The sequence below is a fragment of the Blennius ocellaris genome (assembly GCF_963422515.1).
Source record: "Blennius ocellaris genome assembly, chromosome: 10".
Lineage (NCBI taxonomy): Eukaryota > Metazoa > Chordata > Actinopteri > Blenniiformes > Blenniidae > Blennius > Blennius ocellaris.
The window spans coordinates 10957145-10976517 of NC_137659.1; the positions used below are offsets into that span (position 1 = coordinate 10957145).

The following is a 19373-nucleotide window of genomic DNA, read 5'->3' on the forward strand; positions in this document are numbered from 1 at the left end:
TGTATATGAATTTAACCAAATGGAGTTATATCAATAGAGCAAGTTATTTAGTTATCAAATGAAAGGAAGTCAATGTGGGGGTGGGGGGGGGAAATCCTTTTAATGTTTTTCTATTGATACTAGTGACCCCTGGAGTGTGCTGGTTGTAATCTAGCCTGTACAAATTTTTCTGTTTCCTGTTTGGTGGCACCAGGGTTCCTACACGGATGAAATGTGTGTGACGTCTGTCCTGAAACTGAGCTGGAGAAGTTCAATTAAGATTTGTCGTAAAGTTGGCTGCTCTTACTACATCGAAGCAGAACAAATTCTACAGACTGAAAACTGTGTAGGAACCTTGCAGTGAGCTCTGATCCCATTTTATTTGTCAATACCCCCCCCCCCCCCTCCAGGAACAAAACAAGAAATAAAAAAAATAAAAAAACTGAAAAAAACACCAAACGAAAAACTCCCACTGGCGCAGCGAGTTTGATGCAAACATTGAAACTTTGTTAACCTTTATTTTTGTAACACTGTATGTTAATCTTTATTTCACGAAGAACTCAGGAGCCAAAATAATGTCTCTCAGTTCATCCTTGTTGGTTTGGCGCAGTAACGTCCGCACAGGAAGCCGACTGACCCCCCCCCCCCCCCGTCCCCCCCCAATACTCAGACCATATTATGGAGCTGGAGTGAAGTCGGCCTTTGAGCAAGCTCAGCAGTGGAGTTAAAGTCGTACTGCAATTTGAAGTATTGATGTACAACCCAACAATGTAGTGGGGTGGAAAAAAAAATACTGCAGAAGAAACCTTTCAACAAAGGAAATGATTGTTTTCTGTTAAATAGAGTACAAGTTACTTAAAACTAAGCACGTTATTAGCTTTTAAAGGTTCCCAAAAGAAGTAGCGGTTTAAGTGGGGTTTCTATTAACAGAACTGAACTTGTTTTGGATAAAAGGTTCCGGACTGCATTACTCCAAAGTCCAATTTGAACCCCCTTGCTTGGATCACGTTCAGTCATTTGTATCTGCACATTTTGGTGGCGAGGAGAAAAGACTCGGAGGCACATTATGTTGGAACTAAAAGCCGATTCGCTCGTTTCTGGCTAAAAAACAAATTTCAGTTCGACTTTATAGCGTTGGGTGGCAGAGAAAAGCTTTTCCTGTCCCATGTTGAACAAGCCCTGAATATACACGGATCTCTCGTAGAGCTTCGCTCGTTATTGAAACTTAAAACTTTCAGGTATCGGAAGCCCTGACACCCCCCCCCTCCGACGCCGTTTTAACATCCCGTAGAGAGGAGAGCTGCTTCTGCCCACTTGGTTTCACTTTTGCTGTAGTTTCCTTCCTCTGGCATTAAACTGAGAAAAGCAGCAAAAAGGATAAAAAGCGACAAAAGCATCCAGTATTGTCCGCTGCACTGTGGCGACCGCACTGAACCAAATAGGGAGTCGATGTTGCAGCTGCTGTTTTTACTCCTGTGTGCTTGTCCTCATCACTTTAACAGAAACGTCAAGACTGACTGTGACTGGACATCAATTTTTTTTTTTTTTTAACCCCTAGTTTCCCCTCCAAGAGCCAGGAAATGACTTTTATCCTCACAGTGAAACCAAGCTTTTCTGTACCTTGGTTTGTTTTGTTTTGTTTTGTTCTTTCTTGGCAGATCGCAAAGCAGTCACGGCATCATTTAGAAAACTTCTTAGACAAAGTGTCTGTTGTCTCTTTCTGAGTAAGGTATGAAACCTATGCATGCCATAGTAAAGTGGTGGTAAGATCAAGTTAGATGTCTTTTGATTTGTTCTTTTTTCCTTTTATCCTTCTTTTAGCCAGTTCAGTGTATAAGGAAGATGTCAACCAGTAAGCTGTCCGCTGCTGACTGTGTGTCCATTTGGAGAAAAAAAAGAAAAAAAAAATGTGCAATTTGTGAGGGTGAAAAGATTTATATTAAAAATGACAAATGATAGAACTTGTGTGGATGCTGCATGACGCTGGGAGGTCAAATGTGTGTCCTGCTTTCAAGTAAATGTGTGGACTCCAGTTTAATCCCAGATGAATTGTTGTCCAAATAATTTAGTTTGCTGTTACTTTGAGCAGATTTCAGTGTTTAACAAAATGAGTTTGTATGTTATTGCACTGAATTGGTTCTTTTACTGTTTTTATGGACTACATGTAATATTTTCTTGAATTCTTACCACAGTTATGCGAGTAATAGATGTCAACAATAAGCTCTTAACCAGTTTACCTTTACAAACATTTCTTTAGATAATGCAAACCACCATACAGAGGTTTTAATCGTCTGCATGTCTCAACAGTATTTCTTTTGGGATGGTGCATTTAGAGGTGATCCAAATAAAATCACGCAGTGTTCAAAGACATATTCAGCCACACACACGTGCATCAGACATGATGTGCAACAACCCGAAGATCTTATATCAGTCTGGTTTTGTTATACAAAACTCTGCCAGCTTGAGTTTTAAATACAATTAAGCCACACACTCAAGCATATCTACTCTATATGATCAAATCTGGAATGTTTTTCTTTGGAACAAAGTTAAATCTTTAGATTCAAATTCACAAACACCGACGGGCATTTAGTGACATGGTCATGTTTCAAATAACTTTAGTTTATCAGATGGCAGAGAGGTCCAGTTTGACTTTGTTTGTTGTAGAAAAGATCTTCAGGCATCTTGGGACTATTTAACACATTTTCTTGGATTCAGCAGTCTCGAGATGCTTTACACCATTGATCAGTGTCACACGCATGCAACGTGCTCGACCTCCAACGGGAGCAATTGGTTTATTTCCCCAAGGATACACGGACAAGTGACGCTAGAACAAAGGTCTGCAACCTTTATCACTGAAACGGCCACTTTTGTGATTTTCTACCAAATCAAATTTACTTGGGAGCCACGTTTCACCTTCAAAAAGAGGCCAATATGGCTTCTAAAGTTTACTTTTGCGACGTGTACAAAAACACTTTTGCTGCAGTTATGAAGCTTCAATTACAATTTAAAATAGTAAATATTTGATCATTTTCAGCCATTTTTGCTCCTGATTTTAGGCTATTCTCATTTGTCATTGTGCCTTTTTTTTTTTTTTTTTAAATCCAAGAGATGTCATTTTGAAAACGATTGGCGTGTAAATAAAATGTTTATGTATAATTTAGTGAAGGCTTCAGGGGGCCTCTACTAAAGGGCCACGCGTTACTCCCAAGCCGCAGACCAGGTGGATGACGGTTGCTCGTCATGCCGCTCCATGTAGCAGATCGACCCACGCTGCTTCTACTTCACCGTGGCGTTTCCAAGATAGACTGGCCAAGGCTGGTTTCTTTAATGAACTTGAGTAGACATCTGTACAGCACGATAAACAGATGTCAGCTCGCTGGCTTTTTATTGAAGCTTTCAAAGAAATATTACACGACAGGTTATTTTCTCTATCTTGCCATGCTCACAGAAAGAAACCTTTCATTAAAAAACAAAACAAAAAACAGCCTTGTACTAAAACCTGACAAGACCGTGCCCTGTGGGTTGTGTTTTTTTTAGACTTTTTGATGGCTTTTCATTGTTTTTCTCAAGTCTTTGTAAAGATCTGAAGCGTTCAGGCTCTTGCAGTGTTCTCGAGTCTCTGGCCTCTCAGCCTGGTCACAGTGTTCAATATGTTCTTCCTGTCAACAGGGGGACATTTTCTGTTTGTGGATCCACCTCTTCTTCTCCTTCTCCGCTTTGGCTTTTTGTTTACAGGCTGGAAGGAAGGAGGAGACTCAGTGAGAATGTTTTTTTTACAGGAACAGCAAACACAAACACTCTTGGTATGAATCCTTTACGTTTCCTAAAAATGTACGATTAGAGCCTCGCTACCTATTCACTGCTGCTGCTTCTCGCTTATTTCTAAAGGAGAGGCTGACTTTTCAAAGTCTCTTTCAAAAAACCTTTAGTTTTTTCCAATACGAATAATGGCGCTGCAAGGAAGGAAACACAATCAACTAGTTAACTGAAGACTGGGGATGCATCTGAATAGTCCCTCCTAAAAGGAGAAAGGAGGGACTATTTGGAAGCACCCTCTCTATCAGACCACTCAAAACCTTCAGCAGGCACACAGATGCTTCTATCCACACCAAGATGCACAGAGACCTTTCCGCAAAATATTTTTAGTTGCAGCCTGTGTTTTTTTGTTAGTTTGTTGTCTCCGGGGCTCAGTGGAAAACCAACAAAGCTGCTGTGACATGTTATCAACCATTATGACGTAACATGAAGCACTGCATTAAGAATCCTGTGCACCTGCAGGATTATAGCGGTGGCATTTAATATGACAGTGACATTACATTTATGAACCTTTCTCATGCTGGCTGGGTTATGGTTGGAAGTGAACAGAGATCTGCAGTTTATTCATTAACTTTTTGAAGAATAGTCTTTAATCACACCTACATATAAAGCATTTTATATTCTCTATGAAACTTAAATTAAGGTTCTTATTAAACTGAGTATATTTCCTGCAAGCAAAATGTACATATGCTATCAAATGTGTACGATTCTTACGAAGATATAGAAAATTAGCTTGATGGTTAAAGATTTAACACATAGGTTTATTGTACAATATGTCCCTTCCTTTTGTTGGTTTGAGCAGCTTTTATTTGAAACCTGCCTTCTGTATTCATGCATTTGTGTGAGAAAACTCATATTAGCGTAGTGTGGATTTCTCTCACTCTACATACCCCAGTCTTTCTTGACAAACTGCACCGCGGCAGTTTTGTTCTGCCCCTTCTTGTTCTGGAGGGAGAGCATCTCATTGTCTGCAAGAGAGAGATGACGCGTCAAACAGCTGAGCTCCACATCAGACCGAAAACTCCACGTGTCTCCACCGTCCTCCCAGCAGATCGCCCAGGAGAGCGGGCTTCTTCACGGGACGACATGGAACGTCACTGTAGCAAAGCTCAAATTGAGGCAGATCAGAGTCTTGACAGACTACTGCCACAGAGTGTAGCTTGCAGTTGCTGATATCTTATTATTTAGAAGTAGGTGTGTAAACTGGAAAACACTGAATTTCCAAAAGCATCAGGGAATAATGGTTTATAGTGACTTTATACCTATACAGGTTATGGTTTAACATAACAGCTAATGTGAGTTACAAAACCTCAGTTTGTTGACTGAGCAGAGAAATATCACTCTGTTCACACAGATCTGTGCTGCAGTGTTGATGCCGTCAGCTTACTTGTAGTCCTGCAGCTTCCTGGTCCGTACAGTCGGGACTGGATGAAGTCTGCAGCTGCCTGCTGCTGGACAGACGTCGTTTGTGCCTTTGTTGTTGTCACTGTGTATTTCCCCATAAAACTGGCAAACGAAATGAAACGCACATGTCAAGAGTGTCAATGTCACCGGCTTCAGCAGAGCACTCCATTTAAATACACTTGAAACAAGTGCATAGTAATGAGTTAGGATTCAAATGAAGAATAATGAAGAGCATATTAAACATACTTTCTGGAATCCAGACTTTTCCCACTCCTCTTTTTCTTCTTCCTTTGCGTCTCTTTGTCCTTCTGCTGCTCCTCTTCAGCTGAAAACAAGTGAATTAAGTTATAACTACCTGAACGCCACCCTACTGAAAACCACCAAAATGTTTAAAATCACACCGATTGTTTTTTTCTTCATTACCTTCATCTTCAGAGTCTTTGTGTTTCCTGGAAAATAAAGCAGTTTTAGACCTCGACAGAGCAAAGATGCAAGTGAACATGCGAAATCAAAGGGCAACAGTGCAAATCAGACAAGTGGACCAACTTTGAAGGAGTTGAGCCGATTTCTTCCAACACGTCAGCAGGCAGCAGTTTTCTTTTCTGTGGGAAAATGATGTGCAGCTAAATCAAGGACTCCACGCTTCCATTTGGAAATACGCAACTTGGTGTCGGCATGAGAAAATACAAGTCTGCAGCCACTGAAATGTCTGTGGCTTTCAGCTCACGTCAGCATACCAACATATTCATCAGTCCGACACCAGAAATAAACCATACATTTCAAACATTTACAGTATTTTATAAAGTTGTTTGAAACCTGAGAACTTGCATGATGCACGGGATAGGTCAGTTTTCTTTGAGAGGTCACAGTTTTATCAAATCAATACATCGGAAAACTAAAGATACTTTGTTGAAGCTGGATTCTGAAATAACCTTTTTTCCCCATTCATTTCAACTTCGGTTGATAGCAAAGACATCTTTTGACTGTATTTAATTTTTCTAAAAGACATTTTTTTAATCATATTAACACAAGCAATTTTGAAGTTACGTTTCTACAATTGTTAGTCCAAAAGAGATCATCTTAGTAAAGCATCTCGTTTAACCTCTGAGAAACCTTTATAGAATAGAGGTTACAGAAACTTGTGACTCGTTTATAAAAATGTTTATTGTGGTCAGAATTATGGCCACCCTGTAATAGAGGGCCTTTTTATGTTTGTTGTGAATGCTCGACAATGCTGGACCTCTGTGTTTAACACGTGTATATGTTTATTTAAGACATGCACAGACCTTCTGCTCCTGGAACAGCTCCTGTCTTTTCCTCCTCTTTTCTTTCAGCTCCTCTTTCTCCCTGTAAGAATAAACGCGCGTTGTATTTCGAGCATTAGCACGAAAGAAACACCTCCACTCGAGCTCGTGGCGTTCGCTACCTGCGGACTGTTTCCAAGGCGTCCGTCATGCTCCGGAGCGCCTGGGCCTTGGAGTCTTCGAAGGTGACCTCCTCCGGCGCCTCATCATCACTGGACTCGAGCGGTACATTTAATTTTGCTGTCTGTTTTCCACTGCCCATGTTCTTCGAGGAGGAATTTGTCTTACCACGTTGTTTCTTCGCCATGTTGGTCTGCGTAATGACGCATGACGCACAGGCGGAAGAAGAGCGGTGATTGGTGGTCTGATAATAATATTATGACACCATCGCGGTTGCCAAGTCTGCTTATTACAGCGTTTTTTGCTCGTTTTTCCCTATAAAGCCTTTTAACAAATTTGGCAAATGCGTGTTGTTGTTTATTAAGCTTGATTTAAAAGTAATTTGCTTGTTCGGAACTTTCTACAAGCTCTATAAGTGATTAAACAAATACATTATATATATATTTGCCGAGTGTTGCCAGATCTCATGTGAGAAACAAGCATCGTGTGCCCGCAAAACAAGCTCAAAACAAGCAACTTCCTCTACAAATCAAACAATAATACCAAAAAAAGACGAAATAAATAAATAGATAAGAATAAATAATAAATGACACAATCATTATATCATACATATAAATATACATAGATATAATAAATAAGCACAACTACCACAAAAGGTACTTGCTGAGGGAACTCCCATTTAACATTCACTGAAAAGCATGAATCAGACAGGATATGATCAATTGCAAATCAAATGACCTTTTTAGCATGTATGTTATAAACCAAATAAACCAGGGGTGTCAAATACATGTTTGTTCAGGGGCGTTAAACGTTAAACTTTGAAGTTTGGTTTGGCAGGACGGTTTTGAGACTCTTTTAGGACAGTTTTGACATATCAGAAATAAACCTTTAAAAAATGCAGTTCATTTTTGTTTTCATGCACTACTCGTCATTTTATCTCCCCCCACCAGGCTCAGGACTTTAATATTTGACATATTTCAGTTTCAATTTTAATTCTTACAGCAGAAAAAAAAACCAAGTCTGAAAAGATTTAAGCACCAACATGACATATACACCATGTACACCCCTCAGAAGCAGCAACAGAGACTCCAACTAAAACAAAATGTATGACAATTCACCATAGGATGTGAGGAGAATGATTCACAAATATAACACCGTTGCAATATGAGAGAAAACCAGAATACATGATATTAAAAATATATAACAAAATGCAACGCCGAACACTCATATTTCCAAGTGATATTCGAGAAAATAAGAACAAATTAAAGCAAAAATCTCTGATAATAAACTTGCTTAGTTCGGGACTGAGAGGAGGTTCTGGTCTGTCCTCTCGCGGCAGAAATCAGAATCACATCAACCCGCCTTTTAAGCGGTCGGGAGCGTTTTATTGTGAAGTGGAAACGCGAGACATGTTCCGGCCATCATTGCCGTTATCTTCACCACGTGGAGCAGGTGCGTCAACAATCGGACCGAATAACGGGACTCTGCAGTTTCCACTTTCTCCATGTACCGACTGTTGATCGTGCTTGTGGCCGCGGCCGGGGCGTCAGTGCTCGGCCTCCCGGGGCCGGGCGGCTCCCGGGCGGCGGCCGGGCCGTGCGTCGCCCCGCTGCAGTGGGAGGGAAGGTGGGTGATGTACGACCACAGCACCGGCAGGAACAGCCGAGCCGCGGTGTCTTATGACGGCCTGAACCAGAGGATCCGAGTCCTGCAGCAGCACAAGAAACACACCCCGTGTCAGAGGTACAGAAAATAATTGAAATAAGAATATTCTATATTATAATAAGATATAGCACAATTATGATATTTGCCTACTCATATATTGTAATTGCTTTTAGAACTTTTGTTGTTTTTTCCCCCCTGTGATAAATGTAGATTTATACCAGCAGGGCTGTTAAATACCCTCTAATAACCCTGCTGTGTACACACAGGAGACACACTGAGACTCTGGACTGAAGTCTGCAGTGTTGAAATATTTTGTGGCCGTAAACAAGGCCACAGCCTGTTAATCTCTTCTGGTTTGTTCACTTTGGATTTGGCTCGACCACATTGTACTGAAAGCAAAATAAGCAACCTGCCAAAACTATGTGCACACCACAATCCTCAATGACTTAGATTCCATAAAAGGATGTAAACAGAAATACAAACCTGTGTGTGAAAGCACATTGGTCATGGATACGGTGTTACACTCTAATAAATTGCTCGGAGATGCACGGTAGTCACCTACAACAAAAAGTAACTAAGAAAATATATATACGAAGGTATATTTTATGCTTCAGTCACGTATTTTACAATATATATAATCCAACATTATTTATGACACCATTTTCTTCAGCCGAGCGTTACAGTCTGCATAACAAGCCCATCTATCCATCCACTCACTGTCTCCTAAAAAAAAAACCTTCAATCTCACGGTCCTGCTGGTCTTTCCTTGTCTGCTTTAGGTTCTACGAGTACATTTACTTGTATCAGAGCATGCTGATGTTCCAGATTGACCAGAAGACAAAGGACTGCTCAAAACTTGCTCTGACCGACGCCTTCGATCCCTTCGACATCCCGGACAACTCCACCTTCGAGGACCAGTACTTCATCGGAGGACCTGACGACAAAGTGGAGGTTCAGGAGTGGTCGGACAGGAAGCCGGCACGTCAGCGTGAGTCAGATGATCTGATCCGTGCCTGGAGCTCCTGGAGCTCTGTAAAACGAGGAATCAGATTTTTGTCGAAATTGCAACAAATGATTATGATAATTAATTCAGAAATCACAAAGTTTACAAAGTTCTTAGATGTCAAAAATGTTGGCATATAAACCTGAGAACCGGAAATGATAAACACTTGTTAATGATCATGTAGAAAAATAAAAATGATAAAAAGATGATGTGCTTCTCCGCGGAGTGCTTATTATAAATCCTGGTCGTATATCAGCATAAGATGTAAAATCTTGTTTGATACACTTTGTCCCTGCTCAGTTGGTTTTGTTGAGAAAGAGGGTCATGCTCACGCTGGTCACTGTGGATGTCCTGCATGACTTTCATACATTAAATGGCGGAGAATAACCACAAGCTTTTCTCTGAGCTGCTGTCACATTCTAAGCATGTCTCTCCCACAGATGAGACCTGGGTGGGTGTTTACACCATGAAGGACTGCTACCCGGTGCAGGAGACTTACACCAGGAACAGCAGCGTCACCACCTCCACCCGCTTCTTCAACCTCCAGCTGGGCATCAGCGACCCCGACGTCTTCAGCCCGCCCATCACCTGCCAATCAGCCCGGCTGGAGAGGATGACCGAGTTTAAGTGCTGAAACCTTGCCAGAGATCCGTTTTGATAATTAACCTCACTTAGAATTAAGATGATCTCCTTTATTGATGATTGAACACTCACTGTGAGAAGTAAATTGAAGCATGAGCAACGGTAGATGAAGTCGCTCTTACATAATTAAAAGACTCCTATAGGCGTCAAAGTTAAAATACACATTCTTCAGTGTAAATTTCCCTGTGTCAATGACAGGCTAGTAATATATTGATTCTACTGCTTCTATCAGAGTTAAACCCCTCTTTACATCAACATATCTGAATGCTTTTGTAAATGCAAAGAAAAAATAAACAGAAAAAATAAACAATGTTCAAATTATCCATTAAAACAAAACACTAACAATGCTTGTTTAAGCTGCTCATCTGCTAAAAAAGTTTTTATTTTACGAATTGAAGCACTACAATAAAAATGAATTGAGCTCAGTTATAGTTTACTGTTTGATACATTTATTTTTCATTTTTGCTTTCTATTCACAAAAAAAATGAAATAGACCAATTGGCTCTGCTCTCTATAAATTCACAAACAGCACCAAGGGTTTCATTCTTAATTTCAAGCATGTGACTAAAAGCTAAAATTTTGTTGGTTTTTTGTTGTTGTTGCTCACATAAAATAGATTTAACAAATGTAATTGTTCCACAACACAAATAAAGTGCCTCGCAAAATGATCTGTGCATATGTAATAATTTGTTTGAGGTTGTCCACAGTTAGATATGCTGCTGCGAGTTTGTCAGTCTTTGTGGAAATGTCACAATATCTTCATATGTTGTTTGGACATTGTGTTTCAGTAATAAAGCAACTGTTTGGGACTGTTAAAAAGACTGCCTTTCTGTTCTTTATTCAGGGTTTCTGAGTCTTAATCACAAGAAATGTCTCTCTGTAAAGCATTTTTTTTCTGTTGTTTCTCTGAAAACAGAAAGATGACATCCTCGGAGTAAACATTCCCACATCACCTATTCACAAGTTGTAATTACATTCATAAGAAAACAATTAGATGGACAAATCACTCAACCTAACAGTATTTTAATATTTTAATATTTCTTCTTTTGAAAGTCCAGTAACAGTAAACAAGTTTTTATTATTTTCTGACCCAAAACTACCAGTTAAATCATGATCTAGTGAATAGTGTTTTAAAAATCCAGACCACAATATTAAGGTCTTGATCTTGACTCAATCTCAGCCCCTTAAAGTTTTGGTCTTTGTATGGTCTTGTTTTTACTTGGTCTCAGTTTAGGTGGTCTTGAATACAACACTACTAATGAATAAACTGGTGTGTCAATGCTGACACTGCTAGAGTTCAAATAAGCTTATCATTTGTGTATGTGCGACATAATTTTTAAACATAGACATTTGTAATTTCATTCATGTGTATGATTTTAAATACCTTCCAAAACCACGTGTGGCAGCACAGTCCCAGGAAGGCTTCACAGCTGCCGTAAAACCGCCCGTGAAGAAGACGCAGGTCAAAGTTGAACCACGTGTGTCTGTGCTGTAACAGGAGGTCTGACGGAGGAACGTAAAACTGGACAAAATTTGATTTCCTAAGCGATCACGTCACTAAAAAGGCGAGTAGCGATGCGAAGGGAGTGGAAGATTATACTGTAGGGATTTATAAATGATTAAAAGTTGTCATTTATAGCCTTTAACCGGAGGTGTTTACACTGGTGTGTCGGATTAACTCGTTTCCCTGTCAACTGGTGACCGACATCTCCTGGTGTCCGTCGTAGCTGCTTTTAACAGCGGCACATGTCAAAGAAGGTTCGACACTTCGAAACCTACTTATAATTGTGGTTGAACGGTGTTCGCTAGCACAGCCACGGATTTCTGTCGGGTTTTTAACATCTGCTCTTCCTCGCTGCAACCACAGGCGCTCGGATTTCGGTCACCAGTTGACAGGAAAACCAGTTAATCCGAAACACCGGAAAGCCGAGTGTTAGCTGAATGCTGCCCGACACCAGTGTTGTGGCTCAGCTCAAGATTAGTTTCAAGCTTGATCCAGCTATTTTACACAATATCTTTAAGCAGTATTTACATCCTAGGATGCAACTAGTTTAGTTACAAACATTATGAGGTAATTTATCTACACTAAACGCATTTCGAAGTTATGGAACATTGACACATGTTTTTGATACCCTCTCTTGCATACCAGATAATAGACAGTTTATTATCACATAAATGGAGTTATCACAATTCTTTAAAAACTCAAAATGCTATTCAAGTGACATGTCATTAGGCTGTTGAAGTTATTATTTTCTAAGTAAATGTATTTCTACTCATGATCCCGTGGCAGTGCCATCAAGGCATCAATCCAGTTACGTAACTCCATTATTTAATTTTACATGCACAACTTAATGTAGTAAATCTTTAGTCACCCAAAATGTGATGTCACGTGTTTTATAGTCCACATAGTTGCCAATAAAATGGACTCAGGATCTGAATTATAGTGGAATCTTATTGAATGTGAGAATAACATAGCGGCAGATCACTTTTTTTTTAATGGTTTTATTTATAATTCTTAAGAGAACATTTGCTCATTCCTGTTTTGTAAGGTCTTACTCCTCCATTCACAGTAATTATGTGGATATGTTGTGCTTTTAAAGTCAAGAGATTGATAGTATTTTAATTGGTTCCAAAATTGCCATGTCTTTTGAAATTGGCAGAGTAGTTGACAATGACAGGTTATCACTGATATTCCTGAAATTGTACTAAACCAGTTAAGAGTGTATTCATTTCAACAGCTGAGAGGAATAGCTGTGTCACTGTGACATCTTTCATTTTGTCCCGTTTACTGGAGGTATCCCTGACTTCATTCTTTAGGTCACAATGGCCTCCTACACCTGCATCAGTTGCCGAGTGGCTTTCACGGACGGCGAGGTGCAGCGAGCCCACTACAAAACCGACTGGCACCGTTACAACTTGAAGCGCAAGGTGGCCGACATGCCACCCGTCACTGCTGAGAACTTCCAGGAGCGTGTCATGGCGCAGCGGGCTGCTGCCGAACAGCAGCTCTCCGACGCGGCCACCGTTGAGGGATGCTCCACCTGCAACAAGAAGTTCTCCAGTGCCAACGCCTATCAGAACCACCTGCAGTCCCACAAACACCAGCAGGCGGAGAAACAGGCGCTGCTCGTCGCACAGAGGAAGGTGGAGAAGATGAACGAGAAGAACCTGGAGAAGGGGCTTGGAGATGAGAAGCCAGATCACGATGCGCGAAATGAGGCCCTCCAGCAGGCGCTGAAAGAGCAGCTGAGGCCGAGCCCTGCCACGCAAGACGGGACCCAGACACCACAGCAGAAGACAGAGAAGCTGGAGAAGCCGCCCAGGATGATGTGGCTGGAAGAGCAAGCCAAAAGGCGGGAGAGGGAAGAGGGCGCTGAAGCTGAAGAAGGTATGGCGGAAGATTGAAATAAAGTTCTGCTCAATGTATTTGGTTTTAAATTATGTTTTAGAGGAGATGGGTGTTTTCATTTGTTTTTGGTAGAATGCTGGAATGTTAATGTTTTTACATGATGGGATACCATGGTTAACTGCATTGGGGTCCAAAGGCACTTAAATCTAAATTCTTCTCCTTTTTCATTGCACCTCTTTGATAATGTTTTCCCGTGAATATCTTGCAGAGGAGTGGGAGGACGTTGATCCGGATGAAGACGATGATGACATGGAAGAGGACGGTGATGAAGAGGAGTCTATGGATCCGGAGGAAGGCGGCTCAGGTGCCCTTCCTGACACTAGCGTAGCCGCTCTGCCGGGCTCCATCGCAGTCACCGACTGCCTGTTCTGCTCCCACCACTCCAAGTCGCTCATGAAGAACGTCGCCCACATGACCAAAGTCCACAGCTTCTTCATACCTGATGTGGAGTTCCTCGTTGACCTCAAGGGCTTCATTCAGTACCTGGGTGAGTCGGCTGCACTATTGCTTCATCCTTCTTTTACCCATCTGTCTATATATGTTTTTTTTCTTTCATGAAGCATTCAAATCTGTATATGGACAGAAAATTCGGGTATCTTTTCTCATATCGCCAGTCAGCCAACCACACCTTTACATCGACTGCCATTTTAGAGATGTATTTCTGTTCCCTCATGCAGGCAAATGATGCAAACTATCCCACAGTATAGCAGAATGCAACACTGCAATACTGCAATTTTGTTTTTGTGGTCTTGAAATATCTTTTGTGTTGCAGGTGAAAAAATTGGCGCCGGCAACGTGTGTCTGTGGTGTAATGAGAAAGGTCGTTCGTTTTACTCGACGGAAGCAGTACAGAGTCACATGACGGACAAGAGCCACTGTAAACTCTTCACAGACGGCGACGCTGCCCTGGAGTTTGCAGACTTCTACGACTTCAGGTAAATCATAACTGTTGATGTTTAATCCTTGAATTGCATTGATTGAATGGAACTTATCTTTTGCTACTAGAGCCGTATAAGAAGCCATTTGAAAGCAACCAAATGTATTTTTCTTTAAAGACCTAACGAGTTTCTTGTGCTCAATGTTTCCTGCTTTTCCTCTGCAGCCCAGGACTATTATGCCTGTGGGCTGATGATGTTCAACTTGTTTTTAATGTTCAGGTCTTCCATTTGATTAAGACACAATGTCGATAAACAAAGACGCCTCCAGACTTTTATTTTCCCCCCAACTTTGTTTGAAATTTTTCAGAGATACGATCACACATATGAGAGAAAAGCAGTTATTGGCCAAAATGATGGAAACAATGCTCAGCACGAGTGACAAATTGCGTAACAAACAGAACTGCTCAACTTCAGAAAATAAATAGATAGATTAAAATCCCTCATACTGAATCCAGTATTGATGCTTTAAATTTGGCATGACCACAAGTGTTTTAGGACTTTGTAGGTATTGTTCATACGTTATGAAATTATTCCTAAAGCTAAATTTCTTTTAACCATTATAGCTTGTGTTGCAAGGTCATCAAAAGGTTAGAAAAAGAGTGTCTTTTTTTAATAAAGGAGGCAACCAGCATCAAAAGATTCATCATTACATATTCTATGAAAATGGGACCAGGGACCAGCAAGATTCTTTTAAATAAAATTCAGGTGGGTTTGGCATCTTGCTCTGGATGTTTTTTTTACACTTTGCAAAAATGATGCTGCTATAATTGGGATGTGTCGTGGAAACCTGCTTTTCCAAAGTTGCAGCTTTTGACTTCTCAGTCGGTGGCTGATGACCAAGTTATTGAAACAAACTGTCAAAATTAAGGGTTGAAAAGTGGCCAGATTTATACAGGGAGCTATAAATGTTTTTGAATATGGAATTTGGTTTCTGGCTGATCTGCGGTCTTGTCTGAGTTTGTCTGCATCTCCAACGTATATTGAGAAGACGCTCGTTGACGTAGCTGCTGTACTACTCATTTACTGGCGTTGCGTCATGAGACGCCAACTTCATCCTGTAATCAGAGCCCTTCCTTTTATATTTCTGGGGCCTGAGAAATAGCATAACATTGGCATAATTGGGTTATGGCTTTCTAAGTAGTGTCAGTTTTTCCTGTTGAATTATTTTCTCGTAGCTTCAATGGGAGATTATCTCCAACCTAATATGTGCTTTTAAAGTTTCCTGACGCAATGACACTGATATATCTGGTGCATTGTTCTGGCTTGCAAAGAAATCGATTTGACGAGACACAAAGCTCAGAGTCTTCAGACGTGTATTATTAAAAATCATGGCGTGTGAAATACGATGGGGTGAGTCGTCGTCCAGAGTCGGCAGTCAAAAAGCAAAAGTTCCTGTCATGCTTCCTAATACTTGTGGGTGCTTCATGTGGTTGAAACTGTTGATGTAATATGATCCGATGGATCCCTTTCTGTTGACAGGAGCAGCTACCCTGACAGGAAGGAGGGAGAGGACGCCGTCATGGAGGATGACGAGCTGCCTGATGACAAGACCCTGGAGTATGACGACGACACGCTGGAGCTGACTCTCCCTTCAGGTTAATTCAGTATAATTTGTCTTTATTAGCTCCTCGTGTACTTGGAAAAAAATACATCAAATGTCTCGAGCTGCAGGACAGCTATGTCTTAGGAGAGCAGATTTCCATATCAACAGTCGAAACAAGCAAATTAATATTTGTTACTGTGAAACGGTTGTCAGGACCAAGGACAGCTCATGAGTTTACATTTTTTAAAATGTATTTGAGTTTTTTCTTCTTTTATATTAAAATAAAGAAAACAACTGAAACAGTATTAGTAGTTTTCTTTATAATTTCTTTAGGTTTTTCAGCACAATACTTCAGGGATGTCTATAGGGAATATTTAAAATCTTGACCATGCTAAATAGAAATATATGAAATAATTACTCAGAGTTTGAGGTCAAAGATTGTTTTCATCGCAATCAACAATCTGTCATTTTAAATTGTTAAATTACTTTTATAACTTGCCTATTAGAGCTTTTTTTCATAGTAAACATTTTTATCTAACAAAAATGTAAGAATGACTAAATGGGAAATAAATTTACATCTTTAAGTTTGTCAATCTGCTCATATTGTAACTAATTGGTTTTCCTCGTTGTGTCTTTGTTTAGGAGCAAAGATTGGCCACCGCTCCCTCATGAGGTACTACAAACAGCGATTCGGAGCCGAGCGAGCGGTGGCTCTCTCACACAATAGAAACGCAGTTGGTCGCGTCCTTCGGCAGTATAGAGCTCTCGGCTGGGGAGGAGACGCTGGTAAGACTGATTTTAAATTCTCAAAACAGTCCGAACTCTGCCGCAGTTCGTATGAACAATAGTTGAAATGGTTTATTGAGTAAAATTATGATTAACTTGTGTTCGGGCTGTCACAATATCAGATTTTGAATTCGCAATGATCAAAAATACAAGAAAAACTTAGGTCATGTGAATTGTATTACATATTGTATCATATCATATAATTTTAGTGCAAAATCAAACCTAAAAAGTACACTCAGCTGTCTTGTGTGTCTGGAATAAATCTTTATCAAACTACTTGACATAGTGAGAGATGTTATATGATCGAATAAGACACTCCCTTCATTACACAATATTCTCTTATACACATTTGGAACACAGTTCTACTGTCTCGTCAATACTAATGGAATAATTATGAGGATTAGTAACATTAATATGTGCATATTGCTGTTTTGTCCTTCTCAGGCACCCTGCAGAAACAGAGAGACATGAAGTATGTGCAGTTCATGAAGTCCAAATGGATGCTGAAGATGGGCATGACCCACAATGCCACGAAGCAGAAGCACTTCAGATGCCAAGTCATGTTCTAAGCTGGGACTGGACGGAGCTGATTGGAGGGAAAAGTCACGACGGATACTAATGGGCTAACTTGCATCAAGAGAATGTTTTTCATTATTTGGACCGTGGAAAATATGTTGTTCCAGTAATTTCAGCTATAAATTCTAATTTCAAGATGTTTCATCTGCTCAGAGTTGATTGTGATAAATATCTCGTTGGAAGTTCTGAGGGACTTTGCTGCATTAAAAAAAAAAACATCAATGGAAAGAAATACATTCATATAATCATTTTAAATTACAACAATTATGTATATATAAACCCTATTTGGATTGATAACACTTTTCTTTGTCATTTTTTTAACAAGATTGCTCCATATCCAATAAATGTTGCATATTTATTTGGCACAAGTCAGTGTTTCTGTGAATTCTACAGAACACATTTACACAGTGATTCTTGAACAAATGTGTGACATGCGACTGAATCTGTTTAGTGGTCGGATGTTTAATGTGCCGATTAAATTATCTGCTTCGATGATCTAGCAGCTAATTGGCTAACGCGAAGAGCATTATGGAGGAACTCTACTCATGAGCAAAAGAAATGCATGTTAAAAAAAGTGAGTTATTTCTGATCTCTTTGACTCTGGGTCAAGCATGCAGTCCTGCACAGTTTGTAATCAATCAGTCTTATTCCCACACAGATCTTGCTGGTTGCCATGGGAACAACACTGTCCTTATATTAGTAATTCCATTGAAGAAATAGGGTGTGGCAAGTGACTCAATTGCTTAACCCTAAAGACGGCCTATAATGGGTTGAAAATTATGTTATGGAGATTTGTCTTGTGGTAATTTGGTTCTATAACATGTTGCTAACGATTTCATAGCGCACACACATCCAAAAAAGACAATACTAAGTCACCTTAAAACTAGAGAATTTCTACTTCCCATTCTTTGATACTGAGCTTATTGTCTTTACTTTGTTGTTTCCTTTTCACCTTCATTCAAGTATACACTTGGTAATTGGACTTTCCCATTGACGCATTTTCCATGAAAAGTGTCTTCCTGACACTGTGGGTGTTTTCATGTACGTCAGATTTGTCAATGACTCCGGGCCTGCTGCAGATGATGTCATCGAAAGCTGATCGGCCTTCGGCAGGATGCTGACCCACCACGCGGCCGCATTAATGAGCTCAGTTACTCCATTTGTTTGTGGTGCTCCACTTTATCTTTGGCAGGCTCTCCACTTCCCTTTTGCAGGCCTAGAGAGTGTTTGTGGCGCGATGGTTTCAGGGGTTTAGGGCACTCTGCCCGTGTTGCACGCCGCTGTTTGACAGTGTCGACAGGAAAAACGGAGGAGGAGGGGTCATGCAGACAGGCCGACGGCGAGCAGGAGACTAATTGATCAGGACGACTTGGAAAGAGAAAAAGTGCAAGTAGCTGAGAGGCATTAGGACTGGAAGTTATTGGAGGAGGTGATAGTTTTAACTCAATTGACAGCTTGTCTGATGCTTGCCTCTCACTGCCCACACTGGTCATAAACACAGGCTCACAAATTATGTAACATGCTTTCATTCACCACTATATTGCCCCCTTAAAGTCTATCCAAGGTAATTAATTAATTTATCATTATTTAGGTCGGTTCACTAATAAATGGAAGCTTTTGTGAAGTGTTCAAATTCAGTGATCCAGATCATGTCTGGTGAGTGGTTGTACTCAACATTGTTTTGAATTGGTATTCTATTTTATTGTAACTAATGGCATAATCTCATGGTTGATTCGTGGAATATCAGCCATTTTTAAATGGGTTTTGTGTCAGATTTGATACAGATATACATAAGGCATTCAGCATGAATTTGAAAGGGTTTCATGATAATGAAAATGTATCTCATGCAGGCGTTGATAAATGGGCTTGTTTCTTTCAAAGTTCAAATAATCTTTTACAAATGTGAAACAAATGATCATTTATGATTGATGAACTATTCTTATACTAAGAAATATTTCCTTCATCTCACAAATCTGATATTTGGTAACTTCCATGCTTCTTCTGTTTGTTTCTAAACCAATAATGAATAGTTTTCACTTTTACATAGTTTCAGCACCTCACTTGGGCAGAGCACCTCAGTAATGCACCTGATCAAAGCTTTTGACCTGAAAAGACCCTCACAGCACTATGTGCAAGTTGGCATGGTTTAACTAAGGCAATCAGTAATGTGTGACAGTTTCCAACAGAT

At 40.2% G+C, this 19373-nt stretch overlaps 3 protein-coding genes across 3 annotated transcripts; 2 read left to right on the forward strand and 1 right to left on the reverse strand.

The window, feature by feature from the left end:
- Window positions 1-3360: 3360 nt before the first annotated feature.
- On the reverse strand, window positions 3361-6810 carry nol7 (nucleolar protein 7; the record flags this gene model as incomplete). Its single annotated transcript, XM_080503711.1, has 8 exons — window positions 3361-3715; window positions 4686-4763; window positions 5183-5301; window positions 5446-5524; window positions 5623-5648; window positions 5746-5801; window positions 6486-6546; window positions 6626-6810. 8 exons carry the CDS (start codon window positions 6808-6810, stop codon window positions 3642-3644), a joined length of 678 nt encoding a protein of 225 aa, XP_080359837.1. The 3' UTR covers window positions 3361-3641.
- Window positions 6811-8062: 1252 nt separating this feature from the next.
- epdr1 (ependymin related 1) lies at window positions 8063-10727 on the forward strand. The gene is made up of 3 exons (XM_080503820.1): window positions 8063-8366; window positions 9068-9276; window positions 9732-10727. Exons 1-3 carry the CDS (start codon window positions 8128-8130, stop codon window positions 9923-9925), a joined length of 642 nt encoding a protein of 213 aa, XP_080359946.1. The 5' UTR covers window positions 8063-8127; the 3' UTR covers window positions 9926-10727.
- Window positions 10728-11395: 668 nt separating this feature from the next.
- Window positions 11396-17530, forward strand: znf622 (zinc finger protein 622). The gene is made up of 7 exons (XM_080503767.1): window positions 11396-11498; window positions 12751-13321; window positions 13551-13829; window positions 14115-14277; window positions 15760-15875; window positions 16466-16609; window positions 17054-17530. Exons 2-7 carry the CDS (start codon window positions 12757-12759, stop codon window positions 17176-17178), a joined length of 1392 nt encoding a protein of 463 aa, XP_080359893.1. The 5' UTR covers window positions 11396-11498; window positions 12751-12756; the 3' UTR covers window positions 17179-17530.
- Window positions 17531-19373: the final 1843 nt, after the last annotated feature.

Bases quoted from the DNA above. Each gene is read 5' to 3' on its own strand.
- epdr1 (XM_080503820.1), top strand. From the start codon at position 8,128: ATGTACCGACTGTTGATCGTGCTTGTGGCCGCGGCCGGGGCGTCAGTG. The intron at 8,367-9,067 runs GTACAGAAAATA...TGTCTGCTTTAG, and splicing joins AAACACACCCCGTGTCAGAG to GTTCTACGAGTACATTTACT. The intron at 9,277-9,731 runs GTGAGTCAGATG...TCTCTCCCACAG, and splicing joins CAGGAAGCCGGCACGTCAGC to ATGAGACCTGGGTGGGTGTT.
- znf622 (XM_080503767.1), top strand. From the start codon at position 12,757: ATGGCCTCCTACACCTGCATCAGTTGCCGAGTGGCTTTCACGGACGGC. The intron at 14,278-15,759 runs GTAAATCATAAC...TTCTGTTGACAG, and splicing joins GCAGACTTCTACGACTTCAG to GAGCAGCTACCCTGACAGGA. The intron at 15,876-16,465 runs GTTAATTCAGTA...GTCTTTGTTTAG, and splicing joins GGAGCTGACTCTCCCTTCAG to GAGCAAAGATTGGCCACCGC.